This window comes from Cyprinodon tularosa, unplaced genomic scaffold, assembly GCF_016077235.1.
Source record: "Cyprinodon tularosa strain WSP-4 unplaced genomic scaffold, ASM1607723v1 ctg262, whole genome shotgun sequence".
In the NCBI taxonomy this organism is placed as follows: domain Eukaryota; kingdom Metazoa; phylum Chordata; class Actinopteri; order Cyprinodontiformes; family Cyprinodontidae; genus Cyprinodon; species Cyprinodon tularosa.
The window spans coordinates 687137-702127 of NW_024038966.1; the positions used below are offsets into that span (position 1 = coordinate 687137).

General features: G+C 38.2%; 1 protein-coding gene across 3 annotated transcripts in view; it reads right to left on the reverse strand.

Annotated features, from left to right (window-relative positions):
• mtrr (5-methyltetrahydrofolate-homocysteine methyltransferase reductase) overlaps positions 1–14991 on the reverse strand; it is a 56596-nt gene that overhangs the window by 15361 nt on the left and 26244 nt on the right. For all 3 annotated transcript variants that reach the window (XM_038289048.1, XM_038289046.1, XM_038289047.1), the window contains exons 10-13: positions 14267–14309; positions 10749–10929; positions 10199–10317; positions 4171–4263 (exon numbers count right to left, since the gene is read on the reverse strand). In XM_038289048.1, coding sequence (XP_038144976.1) covers positions 4171–4263; positions 10199–10317; positions 10749–10929; positions 14267–14309 — 436 coding nt within the window. The remainder of the gene's footprint in view (positions 1–4170; positions 4264–10198; positions 10318–10748; positions 10930–14266; positions 14310–14991) is intronic.

The window sequence follows — 14991 nt, forward strand, 5'->3', positions numbered from 1 at the left end:
GTATTAAGTGCTGCATTTTTATGAAAAACAATTAACTCCTGCAAATAAGAGCCTCCTGTCATTTTGAGAAACTAAAGAGCATAAGCTAGCATCTTAATCCAAAAAGAAAACATGGCAGGGGTGCAGTAAAATACTAGCTATGGGGAGCAGTTGTGGAAGACGTTAGAAAGACGTCTAGGAAGACTGTTAAACTGCTCTCCATGTAACATGAACACCAGGTGCGAAAGATCTACATCTAAATTTCCCCTAATGATTTTTAATGAAACAATCCAGGTCAGCTGTGCATCATCTAACATCCCAAGGCACCCCACCCAGAGATCTATTTGGAGCTGATTTAGGATAAATCTTCCACAGCTGATGTGTTCTGTCTACTGCAAGACCCAACCACTATGTGCTGAAAGGTCTAAAAATGTGAATTTTTGTGCTTTGGCTCTTAGTTTGTTCAACAAAATGTAACAAAATCTTATATATATATATATATATATATATATATATATATATATATATATATATATATATATATATATACGATGTTTCTTCATCAAGGTTCAACAGCTGAAAGGATTGCAATTTCCCTTCAAAACATGTATATTCCAATAGCTCCAGGTCTATTCTATCCTTAGCCAATTTGTACCCACCTGTTCTCATTTAATTTGCTGCTACAACAATTTAATTCTAACTGCATACCAAACAAACACCCATGGCCTATATACCCAGCTTATAAAGAGAGAGTGTAAAAACTTTTACATTTTACATACATTAAATATTTCTATTTGTTTGACTCATACTAGCGCATGTTCTTACAGCAGACAATAAATAAAAATAGGAAAAAAACACAATTTGTCAGCTGTCAAAATAGCAGTTAAAATATTTGGGAGCAGGGGTTAGAGGGATTTTTTTTGTGGTTTTTATATAAAAACGATAAATATGTCGTTTATTTTTTGTTTTGACTAAAACAACCTGTAGGTCTTTTCATTCAAACCCAAGCTGAATATCATGTGGCAAGATTAATACATAAAGACTGAGCCAATTGAGATTTACGTCTGGCCCCTTAAATATGACATTTTATTTTAATATATAAAAGGCAGTTTGGTGTGTAGCTTATGTCTGTTTCAAAACATTGATTAGCCTTCACCAATATTTGGTGTATCCCTATTTAATATATGTGTAAAACCTTTAGTAGACCTCTAAGCTGTGGCCCATTTCTCCCAATATCTGCTCTTCTGATGTAAGCTCTGATCTCTTTTCACCTCTTTAACACATGGTGCAGAAATGGTGTGCATCGACCCAGATTCTGCAGAATGAACAAGTTGGGATATTAGGTTTGCAACAAAAAGCAGATGTAAAAGCTATTGTGGATTTCTAATGGCTGAGGTGCATCTGAAGGCTATCAATCTCTGCTAAAATGGTTAAAATGAGCGACATCCATAAGCATCCATCCAGCTTCTTCCGCTTATCCGGGATCCATAAGCAGACCTGATTTATTTATCCTAGAACTTGGAGGGGGCAACATGTGAACATGATGTAATATTGAAAGTTTTTCATGTATATATATAGGATACAAAGATTGGGTTCAACTTTGCTCAAACACCACAATTTATGTCAAAGAAATTAGAAGTTTCCCGTCGATGAACAAAACAGGGTTTTGATTAACTCCAGCCTCTTTAAATCCGTCCGCCAATCTTAAATTACCTCAATTGTGGCTTTCAAAAATCGCGGCACAAGCCATAAACCATGTCGACAGGTAAAGTAGTTGCTCGGTTACCCATTCAAAAGACGTGCAACACACATTAGCATTCTTTAGGAGGGGGGCCTTTTGTCTAGCTGACAAATTAGAGCACGATGCCATGTTCACTTTTATGTTCTGTTTGGTCTCCGGCAGCATCAGGGGAAATCTTTCCATTTCCCACCATCTTGTACTTTCTAACTTTATCTAAGCTGTGGCGGTGCTGAGAAGGGATAAAGAACTTCTGGCCAGTACTAAAGCAAGCAGATAAAAGTGGACTCAAACAACCAAAGAAAAGAGGGGAAACAAATTAGTTTGTCCTCATTTTTCATGACAAACACTACAGGTATTAGATTGTTTATGAGTCAATTATGTTTTTTTTTCTTATATCTTCAGTTTTAGATCATAACATCTCTTTTTTTCAATTTTACCTACAAGCTGCAATATAGTTATAAATATTTTATTTTCTAGACCAAGGCAAAGTAAAACTATTATATTGAATACAAAATCTAAAGATAAGTTTTCAAACATTTTACACATCTTTTAAAAGTTGCTTGCGTACAAATATGAGTTCCACCTAAATCCATACAGCCTAGAACCACCCTCCATGGTGGTTAAAGTTTTAAGTTAGAGTTAATCTCTACTGGATTTTGCACATTGTACATCCTTCCATTTTTGGTCACCCTTTTTTTAAAAGTCTGGTTTTGATGAACCTCACCAACAGGTTTTCATTAATGATTATTTCTGCTTTTAAACCCTATTTATCTCTCCAACATCTTCATCCAGTTTCAAGTCTACACTGTAGAATTCCAACAGCATAATGCAGCCACTACCATGTTTCAGCATGCTGTGTTCAGGGTTAAGAGCTGCATTACTTCTCCCATCACATACTTGCAAATATTTTGCATGAAGGGAAGAAAAATAGCTATAGATTTGTATAAGCAGAGCACCTTATTCCACATGTATGCTGTAACTTAACACAAACTACTGACATGACTCCCTTTAGCTTCCTTCAACAACAGCTTCTTGTACCTCTCTTACTTAAAATCAAATTTAACTGCAGATTCAGAGTACAGGACTCTTAGCTCTGTGTTTTAATTACCGTAATTTTCAGACTATAAGCCTCACCTGAATATAAGCCGCAGAAGCTAAATTGCATGATTTGTACATATACAAGCCGCGCCGGACTATAAGCCGCAGGTTTTTTATGTTTAATTACCATATGGTTCGTGCACAGAGAGGATTGTCTGGAAAGAGGCAACTGTTTGGGGAAGCTCCTATTTATTAACGTTTCAACACAATTGAATTGAGACAATTCTTCCTGCTGGCGTCTCCAACGTCTCGCCATTGACTCGTTGATTCCAAGGTTACGTGCAGTGGTTCTATTTCCTTCGTTTACTGCCAAATTGGCTGCCTTAAACTTAAAAGCTGCATCATATGCATTTCAATGTTTGTTTTCCATAATGAGGGTGTCACACAAACTGCCTTGCGCTCGCAATGTCCGTCTTTCTCGGAGTCTGCTTCCGGAGGACGTCCTTATTCCCGCGCGCGTGGCTACTTGTGTGTTGAAGCAAATGTGACGTCAACATGGTGGATAGTAAAATCCATAGATTTAGGTACCGTATTACCCTAGTGGCCGTTAGCTGTAAAAGTCCATAGATTGTTATATCGCGGCTTATAGTCCGAAAATTACGGTAGGTGAATTGGATGAGTTGGATTAGACTATATCAAAGGGTTTCAGGATAAGACACATGCCTGCCACACTTTTCAGACTTTCTCAGGAAAAAAAATAAGTAATTTAAACTATTTTATTCTTAAATCAGTCTTGGTCAAACATGCTGGTGAAGGTTCTCGGTCATCCAGGTCATAGCCATTCTAAAAAAGTTAAAAAACAATCCAGTTCTACAAAGCAACGATAGAGTTGATCCCTTCCCACTATCATCACAACCTCCACCCCCATACAGGGGACCAGAACATCCCATCTGTTCACAGCCAGGCCAACAAATTCCCCTAACAACCCCCCCATTTGACAGGTATATACCAGTATCGGGTATTGCAGGCTAACAAAGAACCCAAACGACTCCCTGTTCCTAAGGGGTGGACTCGTTCTTCCTGTTCAATTTGCATGTTTTCTAAGCCAAAACAAGGTTTTTCGTTTGTCTATAAAGCCTCGAACTCAACTCTAATTCTCACATTTTGAATTGAAAAAGCTTCCTGAATGGGAACGAAATTTCTTTAAACTTGGAAACAAAGTCCAGTGGATTGTTTTTAACTTTTTTGGAAAGTCTTGCTGAAAATAAAGTCCCAATAAAACAAATAAGGCTTTTGGTTTTTTGATGAGAAAATGTGAAAATATTCCAGATGAAGGAAATGTTAATACATGCATAATTTTAACAAGGGAACTTTTGTGTCGAACACTTCCGATCTAAATTTAAGTGTCTTACCTGAACAGGTAGTCTCTGTCTCTGTAGCGGCAACCAAAGAACAGCCAGGTTTCACCAAACTGGGCCTCGGGCTTTTCCTTCCTCTCCTCCTGTCTGAAAGTCAGACATAGGATGTTAGCCGTCAATCAATACAAGCAGACAAGCGGACCAGGTGGAGGAGAGCGAGTCCTTCCTCGCAGCAGAGGGTAAAGAAGACGAGTGGCATAATTACAAACTGGCTGTAGTGACAGCAAAATGAGAGCCACGATTGCTTAAAGCGAGGAAATGACCATGTGCGCAGAAACAAGGACATTATAGAGCACTCCTGATTAGATTTCATCCAGCAAAATAAATGTCTGCTCAGGATGCATCATCCATGTCTTTTTGTCCAGCCGTCCTTTAGTGGGGGAAAAAAAAAACTGTCCTCAAAAAGTGTTTCCTTCTGTGGCTTTGGAGCTTGGCTACCCTCCCAAATTCCCCTGTAGGCCCCACAGCGCCACAAAGCAGCTATGAAGATGCGGTTATCTGTGCTACACACCTGCTGCTGTGGTGACAGCTCTCTCCCAGATAACTGTTAACCCAGAATCTTTCATGATGCGATTAGCTGGCTGAAAGTCCACAGAACTTGGCTTCTTGCGTTGCCCTTTTGGTGGAGGCGGGTGGATGAAATGACCATCTATAAAGATTGGCTGGGCCTGTTTCCATTCACTGCTACATCACTTTGCCTGATATTTATTTGATATTATACACAAGGTGAACCTATTCTCCTTCCCTGCTTTTCACCCAACTAAATCTGATCACTCCATGCAGTTAGACACATTTTTCAAACTATCCGTTGATTTTACAAAGCTAAACATCATTGAAAATCATGCTAATTTCTAATCCAACTATCTTATTTTAGTTGGTATGATCACGATCAAAATAGGGGGCTTTATCTCAAAATGAACTATTTAGTCAGACAGTTTAAATCCGATGATTGAAAAAGTTCAAATGAACAAAATATGAATCCTTTTTGTGCAATTTGGGTTCTGGATATATAAATATATATATTTTTTTCCGATTACTGACAGATTCTAAGAAAGAAAACATCCATCAACTACATATTTTTTAGAGGAATAAACTGTGTCTAACTTTATTGACCATTAGTCAAAGTTAGACATATTAGCCGTAAGGGAAAGAGAGAAAAAAAACACAAAAGTATGATTGTGAATACTGAAGCAAACGCATTGCTCCTATTAATTAAACCCAAATGGAACTAGATGAATTAAAGTCCTTTTGTTTGAAGTATATTTTGATGCACAAGGACCTTGTTGTAAAGCTGTCTGGCCAAGTCGATCGGCACGCTCAGTTCCCATCCATTAGCATCCTGGACGAGATTCTTCTGATCTGCCAACGGCCTCAAGTAAACTCATTTCAGTGGGCTCCTTGCTCTCTCTCTCTCTCTCCTCCCGCCGCCCGCCCTAAAGGGATCAATACCAATATGAAAAACCTGGGTTCCATTCTGAGTAGACCACACCGGCGCCTTTTCCTGAATACAAATCACATCACATCACATACCCCCGCTATAACAGCCTGCAATACGATCTCAAGGGGAAAGGCGGCATCCACGGAGCACTCCATTTGGGGTCTAAATCAGAAGCGCCTGCCTTTCAGCCCCATTCACATGATCAGTAGAAAGAGGGGGGGAGTGTATGAAGGAAGCTGAGGTTAAAACCTGGTAAACATCAGTCATTTCATATCTTTCTTTATCTTTTCCAGCTCTATGAGGGAAGATCTGGAATGGCAGTATTCATTTCAAAAACAAACAAAGCCGCCAAATATTTCATCAAACTGGGAGAATCTACACCCCCTAATTACACCAATACACCGTTTCTACAGAATGATTAATGGTAGATAAATATCTGCAAATATAAACTGTCAAGCTGAATTTGTAAAAGTGAGCTGCTGGCAGGTGTACTCTTGTATTACTCTTATCTGATACTTTGTCTTTCCAAAGATGAGGCCTTTAAGAAGATTAAAGCTTAATTTCTGTTTTAAAGTTTAGCTGTTGTTTAGAGTGAAGCAGAAATATTGAAAACAATCATATTTACCATTAAAACAACAAAGCAAAAGCAATCAATGCAAGACAACTGGGAGGGGAGGGCTCACTGTAATCTCCTGGTACCACCGAGTGAGCTCCTGACCTTTCCACGCTCTCCTCTCACTTGTTACCACTGTTCTAAACTCGTACAAAGTACTTTTGAAAACGGCAATCGATTAACAGTGGGAGCAGAAAAAAGGAGAGGCAGGGAGATCGAAGCGTTCCTGTGTTGTTTTGTTGCCAAACGGGAACCTGCCTCATGCCTCGAGGCCAGATACGGCGTCCTGCAGACAAACCAGCAATTGTTATCTCCTGTCAGAGCGTGAAGGCGGCTGGCCAAGCTAGGGTCAGACGCTGAGACAATGCAGCTCCATGACAGGTTCATATAATCCTCCTGGACCATCCGGGAGGAGAAGAGAAAAAGAGACGGCAGAGGAGGAGAAGGATAGTGGAGCTGATAAATCGATGTGCAGGGTTTTTGTTGTAACGTGTTTCTTGAAAGAAAAGAAGATAGAAAAGAATCAATACAGAAATTTAATGAAAAGAAAAACTGATGTTTCAGGGAAGAATTTGATGAAGGTTTGTTCATTGTATTATGAAACAAAGCCCTTCGCAAACAATAGATTCCTGAAACATCCTGCTTTAATAAACCCCCCACATCGTATATATACCGTATTTATACCGTATTATAAGACTAGAAAACCAAAGAGCAGTGCTCTGCACAAAGTGTAGGGCCTGAAACATGTGCTGCCTACATTTCATCTCCATCCCAGTGGGTCCAGCACCACCTCACCCCAGATGACCAGTCATCCATTCTGAGCTTTCCTGCCACAGACAATCCATCAAACCGCGGCTTCGTCACCTCTATGAGCAATCTCACACCGAGGCAGACCTGCCACAACACAGCACACGTCGCTGGGTTTTAGAGACAATTGGAGCTGACTGGGGCGCAACCTCATTTACACAAAGCCACCCACGACTTAGACTTGTCAGCCTGCCTAAAGAAGATCGGGTCTGCTTTCTGACAGGTCACAGCGTCCATGGTTAAACGCATGAAAATCAGCTTAGGTAGAGCGCTGTCAGTCACACGGTAGCTGCCTGACAGCCCATAATTTAGTGTTACAGTGAGAGTATTCATACTGCTTAGTAACTCTGGAGGAGCTGCTGTTGAAACAAGCAATTTGGAGTTGGCTGCAACCAATGATCATTTGGCTAATTGATTAATATATCAATATAGCAATTTTTTTTTTACTAAATTAAACCAGGGGAACCTAAAACTTTTCCACTAGAAGAGTTCTGAATAGAGCATATTTACAGACAGAAATGTAAAAAAAAAAAAATATATATATATATATATATATTACTTAAATGAAAATATTTATATATTTTTTCACAATTTTGGTAGAATGGGTTCCAACTCCAAGTGGTTTGCTCTGTCAGCTAAAGACATGTTTTTTATAGTCTTTATACTATAAAGATTAATCGATTACTAAATTAGTTGAAGATTATTTCAATAATGGATTAATCCGATTCATTCTTTCAGCCCTACAGCAAACATTTAGCAAGAAGAGTAAAAACTCAATCTCAGCTGTACCGGATCCAAAGCAAAGTCCCAAAAGCTTTAAACTGTCACATAGTAAAACACGGAAGTGGCAGAATCATTCTCTGTCTCTTATATAAAAAAGAAAACACATTTTCTTTCACTTTTCGATTGCGCATCATGTCCATCACACTTAATGCCAAGTTTGTGATTGCAGTTTCAGAAAATATAAATTAAATGAGGGGATATGAACCCTTTTTTGCAAGCACAAAAAATTCTATTTCCAAATGAAGCTGATTTCCCCCATTCATCTTTCAGCCAAAGTCCCCTTTAGCACTTTTAAGTTCCTTCTTACATCCTACTTAGCCGACAGTTGATATCCTCACACCACCTCATCAGCAATTACAAGCAGTGATTTAAACCAATAACACAGCCAGCACCTTCTGGACTTTTTATTCTGGAATCAATAATAACCCACGTGAAGCTTTGAATCCTCGCTCTTTATTACGGAAGTCGTAAACATGCCCATCAGAGTGGGACTGATTTACTCCTGCTAGGAAGAGGACAGCATCTGAAATAATCCCCGACGTGCTCACAGCCCTCGCTGCTAGATTTACTACCCTTTACTTGATGAACATGATGTTAGACATTTATTAGCACAGAGCTGCGTCACAACTAATTGTCTCTGCAGGCTACCTAAAAATATGCAAGATGATGAGCATTTAACACCACTTTGGTGTCATGAATATTCATAAAAAGAATTTTAAACAGAACTGAGATCATGTCACTGTTTGCACTGCTTTGATTTGACATGAACATCTTAACCAACACACAACAGGAGTTCATTTTATAACAAACAGCAGTGGCACTGGTGCGTTATGCAGCGCTATCGACGTGGACACTTTCAAAATAGATCTCAAATAGTTCTTTCTCTCCCAGTGGCAGGAAAGCTTAAAAATTCTAATTCTAATTTGTTTATTTAAGAAGAATATAATTAGAAGCACTAACATTTAAATGGTCTAGTAAAGGGGGAAAAAAAAAATTCTATACACTGTCAAAGTTTTAATAATACTTAACATTTGCTGAAGGATATGGTTTGATTTTTTATTCACTTTTTATTAGGTTCAAGAAAGAAAACAATAAATCTTAGCATTACAGGTTTCTACAGTCTTAAATTGGAAATAGAAAAACACTCATGATGTCTCTAAAAGTCAAGTTCGCTCTGGGTTTTTAATGAGACATTTAAAAGCATATTCATCTAGAGTGCGTGACCTAGCAACAACAAGATTGATTAAATGTTTTGGGAACTTTTAAGTGGATTTTCTTTATTCTTTTCAGAGAAAAACATGGAGAAAAAGAATGCAAGTTTTTTTTAACCAAATCAGTTTCTAATATTTCTGTATAGATTAAGTTGACTTGAGATGAAAGCAAAAACCTAAGTAATCTACAAATTGAAAAAAATAATAATAATAATAATCAATCAACACACACATTAGCTCGTGCTATAGGGAATTGTTATTGAATAAATGAAGAAAATGATGTGCAAAAAGGCAGAGAAAACTAAGGAAGCGACTGAAATCTCCATTTAAAAATATCCCTGCTGCAGAAACAGACCCAAAACGGATCGGCCAATAACGATAAAGTATCAAGGTTCAATGAGGGATATACAGCTGTGATGAAAGCTACCACACTGAAGACAAAAAAATCATCAAATCAAACTAAGCTTTGGTAGGCAGGGACTAGGAGTTGCTTCAACCAGTCAGCTCAGGAGGTTCTGCTGAATCTTTCCTCCAAACCAGTAACTGCTGGTTTTATTAATCGATGGTCTATCATCACCAAACTATTACACCTTCTGCTACCTATGAAGTAACATCACCAAAAATATGATAATCACTAAAAGGTCAAGAATGGAAAACATTTGATGAAATCCCAATGAGCCCAATATTTTTACCCTATAGTTGTACATATTTTTTAAACTATGTATTTTCTAAGAAGCCATGATTTTTTAGGAACCAGAACTGACTTCCTTAAATTTTACCTCAGTAGATAATTTACTCTTCCTGCACAATATTTCAGAAAAAACAGCATGAAGGAGAATATGTTGCCCTTTGTCTTTGTTCTGAGAGAGTTAACACAAAAACATCTCATTAACAACTCAAAAACATCTTTGACAAAGATTTTATGAAAGATGATTAATAGAAAAATAAAGAATAATAAGATAGGCAAAAAAAATACTTGACATCCATGACTGATGATCACTGAGGCAAAAGAGTTTTCAAGCATTTAACCTGGGTATATACTAAACCATATAAGTGAAGGAGCATCAACAATTTTAACAGGTTTCTGCTGCATCTTCTTGCTGCAAAGCAAAATACAGTTTTCACACAGCTATTACAGCAGTCACACATTCATCCATCCATTGCTCATACCTTTGTTGAAGGAATCCGATAAAAGGAGCCACTCCAGTTCCAGGTCCAATCATAATAACAGGTACTGATGGGTCAGAAGGAGGTCGAAAGGAGCAGTTGGGTCTCAAACTCACATGAATCTAAAGGGTCAGCAAGAATTACAAATCAATCAAAATAATGAGCATAATTAAAACAGTGCTGCGGAGCCACTGCGGTCCCACCAATTCTAATAATTGATCTACTCGTTATTCTAAAACGCTCTAATGAGAAAATGTTCTGGATTTAACTGGAATCCATTGGGTCTGCAATTTCTTCCTTTTAATTAGCTACACAGGCGCAACTGGTCCAAAGTGGATTGTTACAGCCTGTTACACTGAGGATGTTTCAAAACAGAACACATGCAGTAAATAGTGTTTAAATCAAGGCAGACGCATTTCAGAGGAAGGAAGCTTTGAACTTCAAGGGGATCGAAATGCCTAATCAGCTGATGTGAACACTTAGAAATTACTGAACTAAGGCAGAGACCACAAAAGTACACAAAATACTAGAGTTTCTCTAGTAAAATAATTACCTTTGGTAGAGCCGGGCTACTGGAGGCTTCAGTCTGCACAGGGAAAACCAGGCTGGGATTGACAATGTCAAAAAGCCAGCCAGTGCATAAGCCTCGTCCGCCTGTGGGCCTCCCAGAGCATGCTGGGAACTCAACCACACTGAAGACAAAATGAAACTTTCCTGGATGCCTGAGAAGGGAACTGCAAAGAAGAGCCCAGAGAGGACGAGACGAGGAAACAGAGAGAGGAGGACCAGAGGGTGTTTACATGAGGCATCGAGCAAACAGAAACACAGCGAATGTTGAAAATAAAGAGTTTAACAGACAACTGAGAGGAAAAGACATTATTAACAATATGAACAGACAAGGCTTATCGTCTGTGCAAACAGTTTAAACCAAAAATAACAGCAGAATTCAAAATAGAAAATCAGCAACTCAGCTTCAATTCATTACATTTGTAAAGTTGTTCCATTTTAGTCTACTTTTCTTTATCTTATTTATTTAAAACAATTAATCATCCAATTCAACAGTAATTGTATCCATCCTAATAGATTATTTTTTTATCACAACAGGTATACATGATTATTTGAAAAAAATCACACTGTCCCTTTTAACCTCTCCAAAAAACAGGGTTGATGGTCATTTTGTAAGTTTGCAGGAAAAAAAGCAAAGAGATTTAAGATGACAACATCCCAGGAAGATGCAAAGAGACTATTTCAGGGAAGGACTTATTACTGTAAACTATAACTGATATATGTGAAGAAAATAAATTCAGTCAAGATCTTTAGATGATGCTGACCTTCTATAGGAGAGACTATAATCAAGTGCAAAACAGCTGCTTTTCTAATGATTCAGTTATTGATTGAAAGGGCTTCGCCTGATAGATAATGGATGCCTCATCAGACAGAGTTAAAAGCAACGTTTTCATATCTTTCTCCTTTTAAAAATCTTTAAAAACAAAACTTCTGGACATATTATGTAGAGGATAAATATTTTGCAGATTCAAGAAACAGATTTTGGACCAACGTTTGCTGGACATTTTTATTGTCAAGGTCACAGTGAGCACTGCTAAAGTAAATATAGAATAATTCAGTATGAATAGTCAAAATATTAAAATCAGGAAAACGTTACAAGAAGAGAAAATCTTAATATCTCAAAGTGATTAACTTTCTAATGAAAAATAGCATTTTCTTATCGTTTCTATCCCATCTTATTTCTTTGAACTCTCAGTTCAAAACCTTAGCATCAAAATAACTGAAACCCTTATTCATAATTTACAGGTTACTTTAATGAGTTTCTGCAAAGCCTTAAAAAAATACCATACCTAGGGTTTTATAGGAAGTGTGTTTACCTGGGGATTGGGGAATTTGTTAAATAAGGGCCAAGCGGAATCAGAGGTGTTGGGGTTTTAAACACTTGAAGGTTCTTTTACTACAAATAAATGATATATAAATTAATTAATCTTATATATATATATATATATAGAAGATAATGTAGAGCCGGTTCTCCTCCACATCGAGAGGAGTCAGTTGAGGTGGCTCGGACATCTTCTTCGGATGCCCCCTAGACGCCTCCCTCGGGAGGTGTTCCAGGCATGTCCCACCGGGGGGAGGCCCAGGGGACGGCCCAGGACACGCTGGAGAGACTATGTCTCTCGGCTGGCCTGGGAGCGCCTAGGGCTTCCCCCAACAGAGCTGGAGGAGGTGTCTGCGGAGAGGGAAGTCTGGGAGTCTCTGCTTAGTCTGCTGCCCCCGCGACCCGGTTCCGGATAAAGCGGGAGACGACGAGTACGAGTATATATATATATATATATATATATATATATATATATATATATATATATATATATATATATATATATATATATATATATATATATATATATATATATATATATGGAATTTAACAGGGGGTGTTTTTTTTTCCACCAGGACTTTTTGATATTTTTTCATTAATTCTATGCATATATTACTCAAATACAGATAGTTTACCTACAACATCTACACATAACGGTGAAGGTTTTTGCTTGCCTGGCTACAGTAAATGTGTTTTCAACCCCACTGCTGGTTACAGCACTCTTGTGCTCCTCTCATCCTTCACTTTCCAGTTCCTGTGGGCCACTGGAGACCTCTATTGACCAAGGCATCAATAATGCAAGTCTCTAATGTCTGCACAGCATCTGATAAACTATCGCCACCCTCTCTCCTGTCCATTCTCCACCTGGCCACACAAACACACATGCATGAATACGCAGCTAGAGCGAGGGAATAATGAGAGCAGTTGGGAAGTTCTGACATCGCCTTAGATGCTGCTGTTCCACATGAGCTTTAAAGCAGGCCTAATAGGCACTAGCTTAAAAGGACAGGCAAATCAATGAGGAGCTAAGTGAGGCTAAAAAGAAGGAATGCTCGACCTATTTAAGCCAAGCACCACTAGCTAAAGGCTATGCAATATTTAAAGTCCAGTCATTTGTGTAGTTTCATTCCATCACAATGATTACAAAGGGGAAAAAACTCAGAGGAATACAGGATCTGAAAAGGAGAATCTGTAACAAACTTTAGTCTGAAGCAGACGTATATATGCTTTCTTAAAGAATGTCAAAAATAACACATTTATTTCCAAAGATTCTCAATTGATATCCGACTGACTTAAATGTTTGTTAATTTTCCAAACCGAGCAATGAATATAGCAGCAAAACTATTCCTGTGTAATCATACGCTAGCTTCACAATAGCTTTCGCTAATGAAAGGAGAGAAAATAACCACAGCTGTAGTTCTTTTCTTGTTAATAAATCTCTAAAATGTGTGACTTTCATTAATATTCACTGAAATGTATTATAATACTCCAAAACAAAGTCCAAAGAAACCAAACAGTTGAGTCCAGTTTCAATTGAACGCAAATTAAAAATAATTGCCAAAGTACGGAAAGGGAAATAATTGTTTTAACTGTTATTTTGAAACCAACGCATACTTTTTCCTCCAATTCATGACACCTTTGAGGTGCTTTGGGTTGTTTTGTCATAAAAAACTTTAAAAAATATACTAAAGGATCCATATTAAGCATTTTATAACTGTCATATATGTCCTGAAGTCTCGGGTTCGCAAATGCACTAATAGTCAAAATGCTTTGTATCAAAATAATGCCCTTTATGATGTTATTTTTGGGGGAACAACACCTTTTTTTGTAAATCTGGCTGCATTTCAGTGTATTTTTATTATAGTGTTAATGTAAAAGAGCCTAATAATAATAGATAAACATAAGGATTTATTGTCCACTAATAATTCACATAAATATGCGAAATCAAAAAGGTTGAAGGGACCAAATGTTTAAATTCTGTTGCATAAAATACCACAGCTTCTACAGGGACGCCTAATTTTTTTTTTTTTTGGGAAATAAGAAGAAATAAGCAATCCCCCCAGTCCATCAAAGCAAAATAAGACACACATTTATGGAAATGTTTTGTTTCAGATAATAAAAGCAGGTGTCATAGCAGAAAACTGCATGAAAACACAAAGAACCTGTTTTTGTCGTCCACTCACCTCGCTGCTGAATAAGGCCTGGGCTGCAGTTTCGGCAAAAGCTCTGAAAGGCAAGCAAAAATGTCAATCATCTTGTTGTCGGAGCTAAGATCTTGTTACACCCATGACAGAGCAGAGGGAAGGTGAGAAAAAGAGATATGTGAAAGTCACCGTGGTCCACTGAGACATCCTGCCTATACCAATCTATCCTAAGTCCCCCCCCTCCCTCCACGCAGGTTACAGTCTTGTTTCTGGGACACACTTCTATATTTATTAAAATTACAACCTCAGGGTTATGGAATCCCAAACGTCCAGATGTGGAGCCAGTAGGAAACAGATTGCATATGCAGAGCTTATTTCCATGCCAGCCATGAAGGTGCCCTCTTTAGGGTAATGCGCGTGACGAGGTGCCGGAGAAATCAGGAAAAGTATGAGATATTTCTGACCCCGTAGCAACAGCTCAGTGACCAGCGCTGCTCATTAGACACAGGAGAAGGCGGCGGATTGAGAGTTATGTGATGCGATGCCTGTGCGCGCGCTCACGTTTTATTTGGATCTGCATGACGGATGAAGAAAGAATAAGTAAATTTGCTCCATATGCACCAGCTGAGGTTTTACAATAACACATTTTTCTGCTAAATTGCTCACAAAGACATAATAGCTGGACTGATTCTGTTCTCTCCTCTCTTTCTGGATCCGTCTGACATCTAGATGGCTCAAAGAGCGCCCCAGAAGCAGCTCTGCAG